This window comes from Trichophyton benhamiae (genome assembly GCF_000151125.1).
Source record: "Trichophyton benhamiae CBS 112371 chromosome Unknown contig01293.0, whole genome shotgun sequence".
Lineage (NCBI taxonomy): Eukaryota > Fungi > Ascomycota > Eurotiomycetes > Onygenales > Arthrodermataceae > Trichophyton > Trichophyton benhamiae.
In genome coordinates, this window is record NW_003315113.1 from 76,075 (window position 1) to 92,374 (window position 16,300).

The 16,300-nt window shown below is 48.6% G+C and overlaps 5 protein-coding genes across 5 annotated transcripts; 3 read left to right on the forward strand and 2 right to left on the reverse strand.

Moving 5' to 3' along the window:
* Window positions 1-1,335: 1,335 nt before the first annotated feature.
* Window positions 1,336-2,287, forward strand: ARB_03972 (uncharacterized protein; the record flags this gene model as incomplete). The annotated part of the gene is made up of 2 exons (XM_003017050.1): window positions 1,336-1,405; window positions 1,485-2,287. 2 exons carry the CDS (start codon window positions 1,336-1,338, stop codon window positions 2,285-2,287), a joined length of 873 nt encoding a protein of 290 aa, XP_003017096.1.
* A 184-nt stretch (window positions 2,288-2,471) lies between these two features.
* ARB_03973 (uncharacterized protein) lies at window positions 2,472-4,280 on the reverse strand (the record flags this gene model as incomplete). The annotated part of the gene is made up of 1 exon (XM_003017051.1): window positions 2,472-4,280. The coding sequence occupies one exon, from the start codon at window positions 4,278-4,280 to the stop codon at window positions 2,472-2,474; it is 1,809 nt and encodes a 602-aa protein (XP_003017097.1).
* A 769-nt stretch (window positions 4,281-5,049) lies between these two features.
* Window positions 5,050-5,969, forward strand: ARB_03974 (uncharacterized protein; the record flags this gene model as incomplete). Its single annotated transcript, XM_003017052.1, has 2 exons — window positions 5,050-5,600; window positions 5,753-5,969. 2 exons carry the CDS (start codon window positions 5,050-5,052, stop codon window positions 5,967-5,969), a joined length of 768 nt encoding a protein of 255 aa, XP_003017098.1.
* Window positions 5,970-6,783: 814 nt separating this feature from the next.
* On the forward strand, window positions 6,784-8,426 carry ARB_03975 (uncharacterized protein; the record flags this gene model as incomplete). Its single annotated transcript, XM_003017053.1, has 4 exons — window positions 6,784-6,894; window positions 6,982-7,299; window positions 7,370-7,486; window positions 7,545-8,426. 4 exons carry the CDS (start codon window positions 6,784-6,786, stop codon window positions 8,424-8,426), a joined length of 1,428 nt encoding a protein of 475 aa, XP_003017099.1.
* A 553-nt stretch (window positions 8,427-8,979) lies between these two features.
* Window positions 8,980-11,724, reverse strand: ARB_03976 (uncharacterized protein; the record flags this gene model as incomplete). Its single annotated transcript, XM_003017054.1, has 1 exon — window positions 8,980-11,724. The coding sequence occupies one exon, from the start codon at window positions 11,722-11,724 to the stop codon at window positions 8,980-8,982; it is 2,745 nt and encodes a 914-aa protein (XP_003017100.1).
* Window positions 11,725-16,300: the final 4,576 nt, after the last annotated feature.

A 16,300-nucleotide genomic window follows, 5' to 3' on the forward strand; every position in this document is an offset into this window, starting at 1 on the left:
CAAGAACCAGCCGCTTCGTCAATTCAAGGCTGAGCAATCACTCGCATTCCTAGGTTGACCGTCCGCCCAACCTATGCTTATAGAAAAGAACATTTCTGCAAATGATACCTATTACTATCTCCCCATGAACGTGGAGTACTAAAAGCAGCAAAAAGTCCCAACCCTTGGTGATTGTCCACCTTTTACGAATTTCCTTAACTGGTCTTCATTCATGACGTGTCTGGCTATCATGCCGCATCTTCACTCTACAATAGCTTTGTAATACTTGGCCATGCTTACTTCTTCCTTATCTTCCCTTCATATTTATGTTTTGGTCTACCTTGGCCTTGACCCTTTCCTGACTTGTTACGCTAATTGTTTTGCAGGATGGTGTACTGTGCGCCTGGTGTTCGAGCATTGCTCTCCTTGGTGCTTATATTTATACCTCCACCTTTGAACATGGCGGAATCCCCCCCCCCTTCCTCCTCGCAATTATGTACCAATTTCTCGTTCGATCGTTCTGCCACCGCTACCCGGCCATTACCCTTTTCCTGCTCCAAATTCTTTTATTTTATTATTTTATTTTTTTGCGCAGCTGTGAATACTTCTTTCGCTTTGCAGATTTGTTTCGTTGCTGTTTGGCAATTAGCTTTCTTTGTGTTTTATTTACACTTGTTTCCTATGTCAGATTGGCCAAGTTCTTGTTTCTTGGACCGCTTGCTCTCTCTTTGATTTACTTATGCATGCCCTCCTCCCTTCACTTTGCAAGGTGGACTGTTATAACTACTAATCTTTACCCTGTCCTGTCTGTTTCGTTCCCGGCTTCTTCGACTCGTCTCAAACATCTCTCTATCTTCTCCCATCCTAAACGTACCTAACTAAACAAATATCAATAAACTCTCTGGCTTTTGTGCTTTGGTTTCGCAGCGATACGGGTTAAGACAATGAACTAGTTTGCATTTACATGAAATTATTTGCCACGGCAGAAGTGGACGCTTTGCTGTAGACTGTAGTTCCCTGTGCAAGCCAAGTATAGAGGAGGTTGTATGAGACCTCTGCGGGTTTCAAAGCCGCAGAAGCCGTATCCTGCTGTCAAATTCAAGATGTTGTCAACCAATGGTTCACTAAATAGTCGGCTCCGATGACAAACTACATATGGAGTAGTTACCCGAGTTCCCGAAACCTTGCCCTTTCCGTGCATATAAAAGCAGCCACGGACCCCGAACATTAAGTTGGTTATTTAGCCAGGCTTGTTTCCTCATAATCTCCAATCCATACTTGGACACATTCCTTTCACTTTATCTGGGTTATTGGACTAGCTCTATATCTGGTATAACGAGTTCCCGATAACCAAACATGCCGACTCTTGTTGAGCGTATAAATGAGCTTGCAGAACCAGGCTACCTAGGCGTCTCAGCTGCCTACAGTAAGTAGAAAAACATGATTGAATCCCTTGTACGTGATGGAAAGGCCCGTCTTACGCAGTGTATTGACCGTGCATCTAGGCTTTATGACGGTGATGCTGGAAACTATCCTGCGTGGCCAGCTACTCGCACCTATATTCAATATGCAAGAGATCAAAGATGAGGCCTTTTCAAGGTTCTGGATCGACTTCTCAACTGCTAGAGCAAACGGGGATCCAAATGCGCCCGCTCCAGAGCCCGCTGGCTCTAGTCTTCTTATACCACCACTTCTCGCGCATGCGGATGGGGTTGTTCTCGACATCGGCCCTGGAACCGGGACCCAGACGCCGCTCTTCACAAACCCGAATTTACGGGTCTTGTATGGCGCAGAGCCATGCCTAGGATTGCACAAGGACCTTTATGCTAAGGTTGAATCTTGCGGTCTAGCATCTAAATACCGAGTTCTGCACTGTGGAGCCCAGCCTGAGTCTCTACTTCCGGCGTTGAAGAAGGCCGGGGCACTCGATGACGAGACCAATGAGGGGAAAGGTCTTTTTGATACTATCGTTTGTGTTCGAGTATTGTGTTCGGTTCCAGCGCCAGAAAAGACGGTAAAGGGTCTTTATGACCTGCTCAAACCGGGCGGGAAGATGCTGGTTTGCGAACATGTTGTGAATCCCTGGACCACAGCTAAAGGAAGCTGGGTTGCAAGATTTGTCCAGGCTATGTATGGCCTTTCAGGCTGGAGTTTCTTCATGGGTGGATGCAACTTGGACAGAGACACAGAGCGCACGCTTCGAGCTGTTGCTGATGTTGACGGTGGCTGGGGGAGCGTTGACCTAGAACTATCGTTTACTTCAGGGCCATTGCCTTACATCTCTGGAACTCTAGTCAAACGAGGATGAAGCGTCATATCTATGTCTAAATTTTATGTTTTGCATAGTTATACAATGCTTGGGTATAGTTCCCGGGAATACAAGGAGCAATACTATATTATCGAAGGAAGACGTCTAAAGAGGGGTATTATATATTCTATCATTAATCATAAGATACATGTCTGGGTCAAAAATAACTACAGTGATTTCAGTTTTATATAGGGATGCTTCCAACTGTGGGCTTAGGTCTATCTGGGGGCCACCAGTCGAACAGATCTAGTGCTTCAGATGTCCAGGGCCCTTGTTCAATTTCAACCTCTGGTTCATCCATTGCTGGTAGGCTTAGCATCCGATCCGGAAAAAGCCTTGTTTGAATAACTCGCTTTTTGGGCACAGATCGTGGTGGGTTTAGGGCTGACGAATCTGAGTTTGACCTCTCTAGGGGCCGATGCTTTTCTAGCTGTGCATTCTGTTCGCTGGGTTCGATATGAGGGGCAGGCGCCTCCAGAACCGGAGGTTTGGTTGAACTTGTAGTATCCACAGACATAGAATCTATAGCTGAAAGACTCCGCTGCATATTCTGCATAGGCTTAGAAGGTTTTGGCTCTGCTACAGTAGCCTCATCTCCATCATGCTGAATCTCTTGTTCTTGGGTCGTAACCGCAGCTGGCTTGAAAAATCCCAGTAAGCCCGTTGCCTTTTGTTGCACACGAGGGGTCTCACCGTCATTACTCTCATCTTTAGACAATTGTGCTGTAGATTGGCATGAGGTTATATTCTTATCCCTTGGCTTCAAGGCCGATTGAGATTTCAGGGTATCCGCTCTCTTGGATGATTCTGAGTTCATAACTGTATTATTTTCGGCGAGTTTTCTCTTCTCTCTTGCTTTGGCTTGTTGTTCTGCAAGCTTGTCCACAAAGATAAGTTGGTTGCGAGGTCGCCTGGGCGCAACTTCAAGAGTCGTCGTTGGGACATTGCCAAACATAGATGTGAGAGACATTTGATTCGCTGACGCTTTACCACTGGACTTTTTTCGACGGTCCTTTGTAGAGATTGGCTCTGGCTCAACTGCACTCGCGGGCCGGAATGATGCAGTCGAGGCCGATGCAAAACCAGGGCGGTTGCTTTCATTTAATATCTTATTGCATAGGTCTGTAACCCCACCGGGAACACGAGGTTCAGCACCAGAGGTTTCGCGAGATTTGCTATTAGTAACCGGTTCTTCCACGTTAGGTCTTAATTGGTTTTTAAGACCCTTTGTCGGCGGCAGTGGCGGTGAAGGGGACAGTCGAGAAGCCTCCTCCGTGTCACGCTCGGGAGATGGTTTCCGCTTCTTAGCCGGTCTCTCCTCAGATTCACACATGCTTTTGTTTAATCGTTCCCGTTCTTCATAGGGAGACCTTATCACTCTTGTTGGTTGCGTATTCTTCTTAATTCCAAGCACCTCGTTTAAAGACTTCATACTCGAGCCGCTGGATGGAAAAGGAGCTTTGAAATCGTTCGGCCGCCCAACATTGGCATTCCTTGGGCGGGATTGAGAGTGGTTCGGTTTAGCAGGGGATGACTTCCGTTTCTCCAGCAGCCCTGTCAAATCGGTCACCGTACTCTCGAGTTGCTCGCCAGCTTGGACCAGGATACCTCTCTCCAGCTCGAATTCATCCCCATCCTGCAGCATATCACGATCTCGCCAGTGCAAGTCCCCAACCAGGTTCCCGGTGGGGTCATAGACCATAACGCGTTTGTTGAACGTATGAAACCGGAGAAATCCATCCTGCCACCTTTTCGCTTTCCGCCTGATATCGTGGGTGAAGAGGCATTGGAATTTAATCACCGGCGCGGTATTCTGAGTTGGCGGGACCGAAAGGCTCATTCTCTGAGAAGCCATGGCCCAGTCTCGACGCCTGGTATTATATATTCGTGCATCCGCCTCCTCATATCCTTGTCCTGCCCCCCGGATAATCTTCCTCTTTGATGGTGTCTCTGTTCTGACAGTTTTTAATGCAAAAAAAGGCTGCCTCGACATCAAAACTTTCCTCTTTGAGTTTAAAACGCGTCAACGCGTGATTTCTGCTTAGTCATAATATCTTCTTATCGATAACATTCTGATTATTAAGCGGTGTTATTCGAGTCCAAAGAAGGAAAATTGCGACTTCAACGACTTGTTAAAGAATGAAAAATGCGAGATTCTGGCTATTTTTCGATGCGAAGAGTGAATATACAGCTGATGCAAACGGTCTGCGTGGCTGTTCTTGGTCGTCAACCTGGTCTGGATCTTCATATCCACTAAACAAGGCCCAGGACGGAGAATTATGATAGAGTTCGGGGCCGTTAGTTAGATCCCCGTCCCTAGCTTGGGGGCCATGAACGGGAGCGGGAATCAGTTCGATAGACGTGAGAACACGTCGACAGCTGGATTGTACATCTGTGGTTACTCTGTCCGGTTTCTATTCTCGCTGTTTGATAGAAACGTCACGCAGTTGTCCTTTACTGTAGGGACTCGCTTTTGTCTACTGCTTGATGTGACCTCCCAGTAAGGTAAATATAGAACACTAAGAGTATTCTTGATATATTCACTATACAGTTATCCTGTTTGAAGTCACTTTAGCCCTCTTTAGGCGCAGTGATAGGGTGTGAATGAGGGAGTATTCAATATTGGGTATTTTGAGTTTTGATGTCATAACTTTGAGCTGTGTATAAATATGCTCCGTTCGATCAACTCCTACCCACTACTTAGTTACCTTGTTATATGTGTTCATACTGTGTTATATATATATCTATGTTGCAAGCCTGCCATGTCTGATTCAGATGAGGCAACGCTACCCCAACGTCATGCCTGTTTAAGGCTATTGACCGGGCTTCCTGGAGGAACACGCCAGATCAGATATACCAATATGAAGGACCTCAGGGCAGCAGTGGAGGAGTGTTATGAAGATGATATTCAGGATCCCTTTCTCGTGGTGGTAGACGTGCCTCCAACTATACTCGAAGACTTCGATTCCGAGTATCTCGATAAAGGACCTCGAATTACGGCCAACCTACCAGAAAGACTATTAATTCTCAAAACACTGTTGAATCCTGGCCATGAATCCGTCGCGAGCGACCTGATCTTTTACATCAGGGTTGGGGTAGATATTCCAGCGAATCCTCGTGCAGCTGCACCACCGCTCACCGACACGGACGAACAACAGGAGCACAGCGCTGCTGGTCCCTCCTCCACACGCAATCAATGGGCCTCCCAGACAGGCTGGCCGATACTCGTAGCAGCCGAGTCACTAGCAAGAAGGGAAGATTCGTCAAGGAGCCAGACGGTAGCCTCAGACCATTCCATCAAGAATGGCCGTCGGTAGTCGTTGAGACTGGACCGCCGGAAGCGGGGGAAAAGCTATCCATGGATGCTAGAGGGTGGTTAGAGACAGATGGATCAGAAACCCGAGTAATCGTTACCGCAAGAATCGACCAGAAAGCCCCCTGTATCGTTTTCCGTAAGTGGACAAGGGAGGCTGACGGACGAACTGCCCCCATTGTTGTCGAGGAGGAGGTTATGGCAACTCGCAAGGAGGATACCACCGAAGTCACTGGTGACATGACCTTCACCTTTGAGGAGGTCATCGGCCGGCAGAGGAACGAGGTTAACGAAGGGGACATCGTTATCACAAGGGCCGACTTTAGAGAAATCTGCCAGAATGCTTGGGCAGCGCAGGGTTTCGGGTGAAGGCGAGCCACGGATTGCATGGAATTACGGAGACAAGGCCTCAACTGCTAGTTAGGAGGAAAGCAGAGCTTTTCTTCCCTTCAACTGTGTATCCCATGCAAGCATGTAGCAAGCACTCCATGCAGCCTAGACGATAGAATATACTCTTCCAGAAAGACAGTCCCTAGCTATCAGGTCCATGTCGACGGCACTCCACCACTTGGCGTATGTATGCTTAGGCAGAGCAGCTAGCAACTAGTTAACTAGCTCATTAACGCGTAATCGCCCGGTCTATACAGTCCTTTTTCCTGCAGGTATAAGTTAGTTAAAGTGGGATCCAACAAGTCGCACAGAGGGCGGTGCTGGAGCTGATGAAACAGCAGGGATGGGCTCGCCCTTGACCCTGTGACGCAGCAGGTTTCTTCTTCTTCTTCTTCTTCTCGTACTTACTCTCTCTCCTTTTCCTCCCTGCTAGAGGACAGCCATCTATCTACACATGGCGGAGCGCAGCGTGGCTCTGCATCCCGGGAGCCCTTTTCTTCGTCCATGCCAGACCCCGCCGTGCGCATGCTTGAGATTAATTAACTAGTTGACGAGTTAGCTAAATTTTTCTTCCTTGTCTCCTCCTCCACTGCCACCTCTTTTTCCCCCCTGGAGAGCTGGGTTCCAGACTCGGTTCGTGCCATCTCGCTGGCCTGCCTGGTAACTAGTTGACTAGTTAGCTAGACTGGACCGCAGACCATCAGCGGACGGCGGGACGAAGCCTGAAGCCTACCCTTTGGATCCCTTTTTTCAGTTGCGTTAACTAGCTAGTGATCTCGCAAGAACCGCCACCATGCTCAACATCAATCGCCAGTTTGGCAAGTTCATGAAGCGTTCGGCGGACGAGAGCCAGGTCTCTGTTCTGCTCAAGGACTTCGATGATGCCGATAAGCTGCTCCAGAAGGTATGATCTTCTTTGCTTGCTACTTATATCCTGGTTGACCGGGCGTCTGTCCTTGTTGCAGCTGAATCTGATGGACATCTCAACTAGATCATCGAATCGAGCAAAGCATGGCGCGATGCGTGGTCTTCGATCTTCACCTACCAGGCTCGCCTTGTCCAGGAGTTCGAGCAGCTATACAACCCTATCGTTGGCGCATCGGAGCCGTCGTCAGACCATACCCCTGCGGTCGTCCCCGAACATACCCTACACCGCGTGGTCCGATTGAGAGAGGAGTATGACTCTTTAAAGGCAGACCTGGTCGCCGAAGTGAGTGCGGTTGATGACCGGATTATTCGGCCAGCCATGGACGCAAGAGAGTATCTGCAGCCGCTTAAGAAAGTGATCAAGAAACGAGAGGATAAAAAGGTACGCATGCGTTGAGAAGAGTGTCTGCCAGGATACTGTGTGCGTTGAGCTAACTAACTGGTCTATATAGCTGGATTTTGAAAGATATCAGGGTCGAGTAGACTCCTCGAGGAAGAAGACGAAGCGCTCTGACAGAGACAATGCTGCTCTAGCAAAGGCAGAGGCGGATCTATCCAAGGCTACGGATGTAAGCAGTCCTCCCTCTTTCTTTGCAACGAAGCTGGTATCTAACTTGATATTCCTAGGATTATAACGCTGCAGACGACCATCTACGCTCTGTCCTCCCTGGGATAATAACAGCCACTTTTTCTATCCTCCCTCATCTTCTTGGTGCACAGATTGAGATTCAAAACACATTGCTCGCTCTCTACTATACCGTCCTTCACACATACTGTGAAGAGCAACAGCTCCCATCTCCACCGCCGCCAATGGAGGATATCATCCGGACATTCGAAGATGGGTTTCTCAGCGTGCAACGTGAGATAGAAAGCTTCAATTGTGTTGCCGGCGGTAAAACAGCCCGCCAGCCACGGACATCTGGAGACCAAAGGAACGGGAACCACCCCTCTTCAAACGGTCGTCCAGTTATCGGTGCCGGCGGTACGTTGCGCAAGCCGTCTACTTCGCCCAACTCGCTTTCTCGCCTACCCTCTGCTTCATCCATGGATTCCCGTCCCCGAATCGGCCGCTATACATCGTCATCGCAGCTGGACAGCCAGTCTGCGTCGGAACAACCAGCACACGAGTCTCCAAATAATAACAATAGCGTCCACCACCTTGCTCCTGCTCCTACACCTCCCCACAACACACCCCATTATATTCCTCCAATACCCACCAGTACGAAACCAACACAGGCCGCAGCCCCTTCGATGGGCGGAATAGCATCTCTTGCAGCTGCGGCCGCAAAGAAGAAACCCCCACCTCCACCTCCACCACGGTCAGCTTCTTCCAGCCAGATACAGTTTGTCACTGCACTCTACGACTTTGGCGGTCAAGGAGCTGGCGATCTCGTCTTCAAGGAAGGCGACCGGATCCGCGTCATCAAGAAAACTGACAGTACAGATGACTGGTGGCAGGGAGAACTACGTGGTGTCAGGGGAAGCTTCCCTGCAAACTACTGTTCTTGACTCGAATATTTATCGAGATATAAAAGCATAAAAAATGATTTGCATGAATACACACTACACTGCACTGATTTCGACCTTTGTTGTTTTTTTGGTCAATTGGGCCTCCTTACTGGATACTTCGCATACTTCATGGAATAATTATGTTTCCCTTTTCTGCTTAGGATCTTGTCATCCTGAATAATCTTTGCTAAGTTTACCATCGCAGATATATATATGGGCCATTTCTCCGACATAAATTTACTGTTGCGTGCTGATAGTTCCTGGTTGCATATATTCAATGGCAGATATGCACGAAAGTTACCTACATTAGTCGTCATCATATAAAATGAAATGTAACCATTACAGGATATATTTACGTCCACTATTAACTTAGGGACACAAGAAGGCTTGGTAAATATACTGATTGAGGTATGCAGGACTTAATCTTACACCTAAGAAAAGATAGCAATTCCTGCTATCTTGTACGCACTATCTTTATTCCAACACAACAAAAGGGATGGTCAAAGAACCCAGGGTGAGCTACGCAAAATAGAATCCGATGGTTTCTTCAGTTTTATAAAAATGCTGGCTCAGGAGCACTATCATCCGCACTGCCCCTTGGCGGCTGACTTCGCTCACTTAAGAATATGTCCACCATACGCTTGGTACTAATCGTACTATGAAGGCCGTTGAGTTTTGACGCATAATTCGGGCGGCCATTTTGGCGGTACGAAGCAGAAGTCCATTTGTTTTCTTTGGTACCATTCGTCTGCTCACGCCTTGGGCGCACGGAATTGAACTGGATTTCTTGAAGTAGACTTTTACCATCATTCAGACATATAGGTGACACTGAAGACCCAGATTGGCCTTGAGAAGATTGCCCGCTATTCATAAGCGAGGAGTCTTCCAAGATAGCGCCATCTCCGGCTGGCCGTGTTTTATTGTACTGTAGAGGAGGAACAGCGGCGGTTGTTGGTGTCCTTGACATACTCCTAGCTCGGACCGATAGTGGCGATGGAGTCATTTCACTATCACATATCAGTGGAGTACACGGGTGACGAATTGCTGAGGTCGTTATAGATGGTTTTCGAACTACCGTGCTGCAAGCTGACAGATTGCCATTTGGCGAACTGCGCAGTGGGCGTGAAAAATTATTGTTTGGTATAGAGAGTGCTTCTGTTATGTTTGTCCTGGGGTCACCATTGGTAGATCTTCCGCCAGCGGTACTGCTGGGACTTGGTACTCCGCGAGATGACTGCTTGCGACGAGCTAGTACCACGCGCTTCAGCTCCTCCGGGCTTGGGCCATTGATTTGGGTATCTTCTCGGTAGTGACCAGGAAGAGCGTAATTAGGGTTTGCTAAACTTGCCGAACGGGCAGCAGCGTCAATCAAATCCATCTGAGAGTTCATCCATGTTTTCCAGTCGCTGCTGATTCCTCTCGCGGCCTGACTGCTACGTCTGGGAGGGTATGGTAGACGCTGGCTATCAAGAATTGTAACAGTACCAGGTTCTTCCTCATCAGAGTCTGAAGAGTCAACATTCAGTCTGTATGGGGACCTCACTTCTGTTGTCCTTGAATAAACACTCGGTGAGGGTGGAATATCTCCATCCTCTTGAGATCTATTGATGATCACGCTCCCAGAGTCATCCCGCAGTTCTAACTGCTCGGTTTGCCATTCTCCCGTGGGCTTGTTTTCGGAGATAGATGTGCCTGATAGATCTAAACGACCCAAGCCGCGAATTGTCTGGTCAGACCGCTTTCTAGAAACCATCTCATTTTTGCGAGCAATCTCCTGTGGAGTTAGTTTAACAGTGCGGCTTGATCTCACTGAGAAGAGACTGCGGGAACTCGGGGATGCCCTAGAGCCAGACATCGACTGCCTTGCGGAGGGTGCGTTAGGTGATTGCTTGACTGCTCTAATAGTCAGGGGAGAACCATTCGTAGACGAATCATGGCTTGACCTGGCCTTTGACTTGGTTAGTGGAGCTTGGTTAGCTTTCCTTTTGTTCTTAGTCTCATCAATGTTCCGCATGAGGGCAGAGAACATCCGTTGGCTATCAATGTCAACCGTATTGTCAAGGGGTTGCCGGAAAATAGAGTACCCATCATGCCGGTGTCGGCCTGGAGAAGGAGTAGGCGTGTACACATCACTATCTTCACGAATGATATCCAAGCCCTGCCGAGTCAATGGAGGAAACTGTTTCATAGTTAGTGTATTACCAGCCGTTGAGTCCGTCCAGCTTGTAACGCGCGAGTTGGAGGTGGCCATACTCGAGCAGCTCTTCATGGATCGAACACTTTGGGCCGTATTAGCTGCATTTTGCGACAGTAGCTGTTCCTGGTATTTAGCATAGTCGGAAGATTCATCAAAGTAAGAGTCCTCGGAAGATCCGACGTCAAAAGAGCCAAAATCGTGGTGGGCTCCATGCTGCTTTGGTAACTCTTCCCGGCTACTTGATAGCCGTCTCCCGAAAATCCGACGAATGCTATTCTTAATCGAAAACGAGAACAGACGGGCCTTAGGCCCACAGTGGGTGCCAGTAGATGCATATCTCGAGGGGGTAGTAGATCCAGCATTCGTTCCGTTTGACCTCATGGACTTTTTGAAAGGCTTTGGCACTTGCCGAGAACTGCGGGTAACAATTGACTCTGATCCATTCGCTACACGCTTTTCTTCCATAGACCTTTGGAATTGTTCTCTAGCAAGTTCAATTGGTAAAGTGGAGACTGTTGCATGGTTTTCCTTATCGGCTTTTGATATGCTACTTCCCCTAAAAAAGGACAAGGACCTTCGAAGGGTACGGCGGGAGAGACGGCTTGTTCCTGAACTTGTTCTCTGGTTGTTGCCAGATCCATGACACAACCGCTCAGACTCGTGGGAGGTGGTAAACATGGATTTCGATTTCCGAAGTCTCCTGTAGGAGGATGGACGCGGCGACGCTGGGCAGATAGTCGGCCTATTCTGTTCCATGACTCCGGACGATTCGGACATTCGTGGAAGTATAGTCGACTCGGTGGCGCTTGTAGGGCAGTAACTCTCACTCTCATCTTTTGTATCGCTGGGTTGAGAAAGGGGTTGTTGGTGATAGCTACCATCCGTGCTGGACGAATGATCATACCACTTCTTGGAACTTGACAAGCTAGAAGAAGGCCGGTTATCATGACGCCGCATAGCTAGAGATGCCGCTGCCAAAGCTTGTAGCTGCGCCAGTTCAGAATCGAAAGCCTCTGACATAGCCGGCCGACGGTTCTGCACTGAAGCTGAAGACTTTGACCTCCGGACTCTCTTATTTCCACTTGAGTTGTTGGAAAACATTATTGCTTATGGTCACGTATTGGATCTCTGCGATATTATTCCAATGCTTTAACGCTTTTTTTGTAAACCAATGCAAACCTGAGTATTTGATAAAAGGATATACAGAAAAACTATGCGCTGTAATATTTGGGCTTCATGAAGAAAAACTGCGTTTTTCTTCCTCCACCTGGATTGGGATGTTTACTTCTCGCAGACTCGAAGAGTAAGCACGGAGACAGTCGTTGCTTCTGCATCGGCAGGTAAATATCACGATGTAAATAAACAACCAAAGATGGGTATCAAATGCATGGCAAGTGCCGTCCATGGCTTCTGAAGCTCATGGAACAGAAGGCGCATACTTGTGTAGTTTCTTGCTTTGTGAATATTCTCGGATTGGACCCGCTCAAAAAGGGGGGAAGGGAAAAGAGGAGGGAGATAGTGAGAGCGAGTTGGCAGGGACATTTTCTCCCCTCTTCTGTTTTGGTCTCCTTGCGCGTGCGCATGACTGACTCCATGACGGCCAAACTTGAGGGTATATTAGCCAATACAGCGCATATAGGATCGTCCCAGACCCCCTACATGAGTGGCCGAGAGACTGACGACTGTAGAGCCGCTTCATATCAGCAGAAAACATCCCGAGGTCCATGCTGGTATGGTTCGTCTCGTACGAAAACGCGCGAGGTTCTTTGCTGGCCGGGTGACCTCCAGGGATGGGCTGTGAAGTGAGAGTGACGTGAAAAACTCGTCCTGGCCCCCTGTTTTTTGTTCGCCTTGCGCGCTTTCTCCCGTCTTCCGCTTCCCGCTACCCGTCCCCATCTGCACACCACTGCGGTTAAGTGGCTCGCGCCGTCAGTTGGCCGGCAGTTGGGTGGTGAGCAGAGGCTTTTGGCATACTCGAAGTTGAGGTCGTCGGTTTTTTCCTCTTTCGGCCAGGCGAAGGCGTCTCGTGATCTCATCGGCAAGCAAGAAAAAGGGGAGGGGGAGAGAAGCCGGAAACGAGACGAACATCAACTTCAGACAAGACGACGGAGATGTTACCATTGAGCCACTATGCGAGATGTCCAAGGGATGAGACAGCTTTACACGATGAAAATACAAAACACTGTTGCAAGGGAAGTGAACCCACCTCGCCTGCAGAGCTGATTAGTTAAACTAGTACGGAGTATACGAAAGCGAAATGGAAGACCCATCCTGCAACATGCCAGGCGCCCCATCCCAACAGCGGCCAGAGTACGGAGTCAAACGCTATTCTCTGCCTAGTACTGTTGCTTGAGTTCTTTTACACACGCTATAGAGCATCTCCGATCCATACTCCATAGCTTACGGAGACTACCACTGATGTTAACCACCAACCAAGCAGGAAAGACGAGACATGTGCATCTGGCCAGTCAGTTCTTCAGGCAACAAGAAATACGCGGAAGGACAGCAGGCACAGAAGCTTTGTCTCTATATTTTAAGCTTCTCCGTCAGAGAAGAGGTAGCCAAAGAATCGAAACCAAAGAACGGAACAAAGTAACTAGAAAGCGAAGGGAAAAGGTGGGTGAAAAAAGAAAGAAAGCAACCTCGCAGCAAGCTTGCGGCTTTCCCGTCCGCAATAGTGCTGGAGGCTTGCTGCCCAACCTCTCCATTAATGGTCATTCTCGGGATTTCGTTCCATTACGCGATGAGAATCAGAGTCGGGATAGTACAGGCGCAGCGTATTTGCCGATATCGTGAAAAGCAAAAAGCGAAAAAAAAAGTGTACGTGTGAAGAGAGATTGTTGGGTATATTCTGTGATACCCTTGACGGCTCTTTGCTGTACTCCTGTCTTGGCTGACTGCATCATGCATTGGGGGCTGACCAGCCTCAGCATGCCCGGAGTAGTGGAAGGCTTCACATTATTTTCTTCACACAAGGCGCATAGTTACTCCGTGTTTAACAGGATTCCGGAGCAACTTTACCATTATTCGAGATTCTCCGCGGTTCGTGGTCCCCTCTCTACCGATAAAGCTAGGTTGGTATATTATCACTCACGACGCTATTTCCCTGCAGACATGATCTCCCTTCGTCAAAGAACGAGGACAAGACAGCGGAAAAAAGGGGTCATTTAACTGCCCCTACCCCGCTCTCTTCTTTATCTTGCCCCTATTTTCATTCATCGAGGCTGATACGCCGTGGAAAAAAACGGACTTCTCACGGCACTTAGCCTAAGAAAAAAAAAAAAAAAAAAAAAAAAAAAAAGAAATAAAATGAAAGGTGATGAACGAACTGCAGCACCCCTCAGAGAAAAGCCGTTGATCGTGGCTTGGGGTGATGCCCAACCTGCATTATTTTCAACTTGAATCCACCCAAGGATTATGGGGAGGAGGAGGGGGATGACCCAAAAAGGCGGAAGCCAAGAGTTGCTTCGTACGGAGTGCAACTGCACATAGAAAAACCGCGTACATGTGTTAGCTGGGATATTGATATTTATTTCTCCTTACGTACTTGCATATTATGCACAATGACGGAGGAAATGCAGGGAGAATGATTCTGATCTCATGCAAGTCACAGTTATTAATAATCCAGCTGCAGCCAGAATTGTGGAAGATGAGAAAAGAAAAGAAGAGGATGAAGAAAAACAAAAGCGACCGCTAACTACCCTGCCCTGTTGATGCGCATCGCTGAGCCAAATGAATAAGCTTAAAAAGACATTTTCTGTTTGTCTTCTTTGCTTGGGCCTGGCTCTGGGTAGTCTTAACCAATTCCAACAACGCATCCTGCCGCCCCCCCATGCTGACGACGACCGGGAACCGGTGCCTTTATTCTCATCCGGCACTGATGACATGGCAATGGCATCATTTGTCAAGACAAGGCTTGGTACCGTACAATGTGATTTCCGGGGGACACGAATTGCCAGGGGGATGTGGGATGGAAGGACAAGAATTGTTGGCAAAGAAATGACTCGAAAGGGAAAGAAAAAGCATGAAACCAGAGTGATTCTTGAGTCTGGCAAACCCCAATCTCCAACCACCGCAGGCGCTACGGCGTGCCTCGTGAGGCGCATCATCGTATTAAGAGAGCGAGGTTTACGCGCAGAGGAAAGTGTACACGTTCCCTGTTCCAGATATAGGACAGCGTTAGATGTATAACCTGCAAACTGGTTCTCGGAACCCGCATGGGCGTCAAGGCAAAACAGGGCTGAGGGCAAAGCGAAGCAAAACGAAAAAAAAAAAAAAAGAAGGAAGGAAGAAGCGGCGAAAAAAAAGGCCCCCTTGGACGCCCAGGGAGATGAGAGGAACAGTTCTAGCCTCGCTGGCCTTTGCCATCCGTCGGCCTCGGTATAAACAAAGAACACTTCTAGATCTTGCAAGAGATCTTCCTCCCCCCTTATTACTCCCTTTTTTAGTGTGTCTGCTGCCTTTCGTCTAACCTGCCTTATCCAAGGGAACCAAAACTAAAAAAGATATCGAAAGCGCCAGAAAGATGAGAAAGACGCAAGTCTGGACCCTGTTGCCGATGGATCCGCCGTTTTCTCGTACTTTTCTTTTCCCTTTCTCACGCCTTCGCTCCTTTGCCAGACGGGCCCGACGCTAATTTGATGACAGCGAAAGGACGGTCCAATTGCGAGCGAAGATCGGGACAGGCCAGCGCCAGCGCCGTTAAGAAAGATGACCCAGTCGACCGTTTTCTCTTTTCTTTTTCCTTTCCTTCTTTTTTTTTTTTTTTTTTTTCAATTAAAACAGGGTAATCTTACTTTGATCCCACTTCTTGAAATTGAGACCAGACCTATTAATTTCCGTGAGTAAAGGGCGGGCGGACATCGAGTCGTTCGAGCCGGAACAGCGGGCGAAGAAACAGACGACTTCCTGGCATGCAACGAGCCTGTAACAGCGCCAGGAATCAGGAGCACGGAGGATATAGATCTGGATATGCGACGGGTTCACAAGGTAGGGCCGGGCAGTTGCTGAGCCTATATCGGAGAAGCGTTAAGGATGGCAGCAGACTCGACCCAGGCGTCACAAAAAACCTGTTTGGGTGGAATCGCCGGCTGTTTCAGGAGGACGACGGGACCTTGTTGATGCCTGACATCGCCAGCAGTGCATCCATGTGGCTGATATATGGGGCGGGGAGGTGACTGGAGAGCGAGCAAGAGGGGTGTATGTAAGCGAGGGAGACGTTGGCTGCTGGTTGAAATCCTATGGAGCAGTATCAAAGGTAGGGTAAGAAAGACGGTGTGAAAGGGCTGTGCAAAGGGCGGTGTCAGCGGCTGCCTCCCTCCGCTTCCACCGTCTTCTCTTCTTCGTCCGCTGCAGCCCAGCAGTGAAACTAATTAGTAGTTATCTTGTTGGTGACGGCCGGCTAACTAGTGGGTTGGCTGGCTGGTGATGGTGACGGCGATGTTCAAATTACCATTCAGTTATACAGCAACATCCCACATCCACCACCCCCTTTTTTTCTTCTTTCTCCTGCGAATGTGATGCCGGGCGTACTCCGTCCCGTATCAGGTTGGGCATAGCGCAGACTGTGTGTGAAAAAAAAAAGGAGGGATATCGTCTTTATCCTACGGAACCAGACGGGGTTTGTTGGAATGCAGAGATTGGTGGAATGTGACAGGCAGGATATGGCAGCCAGCCA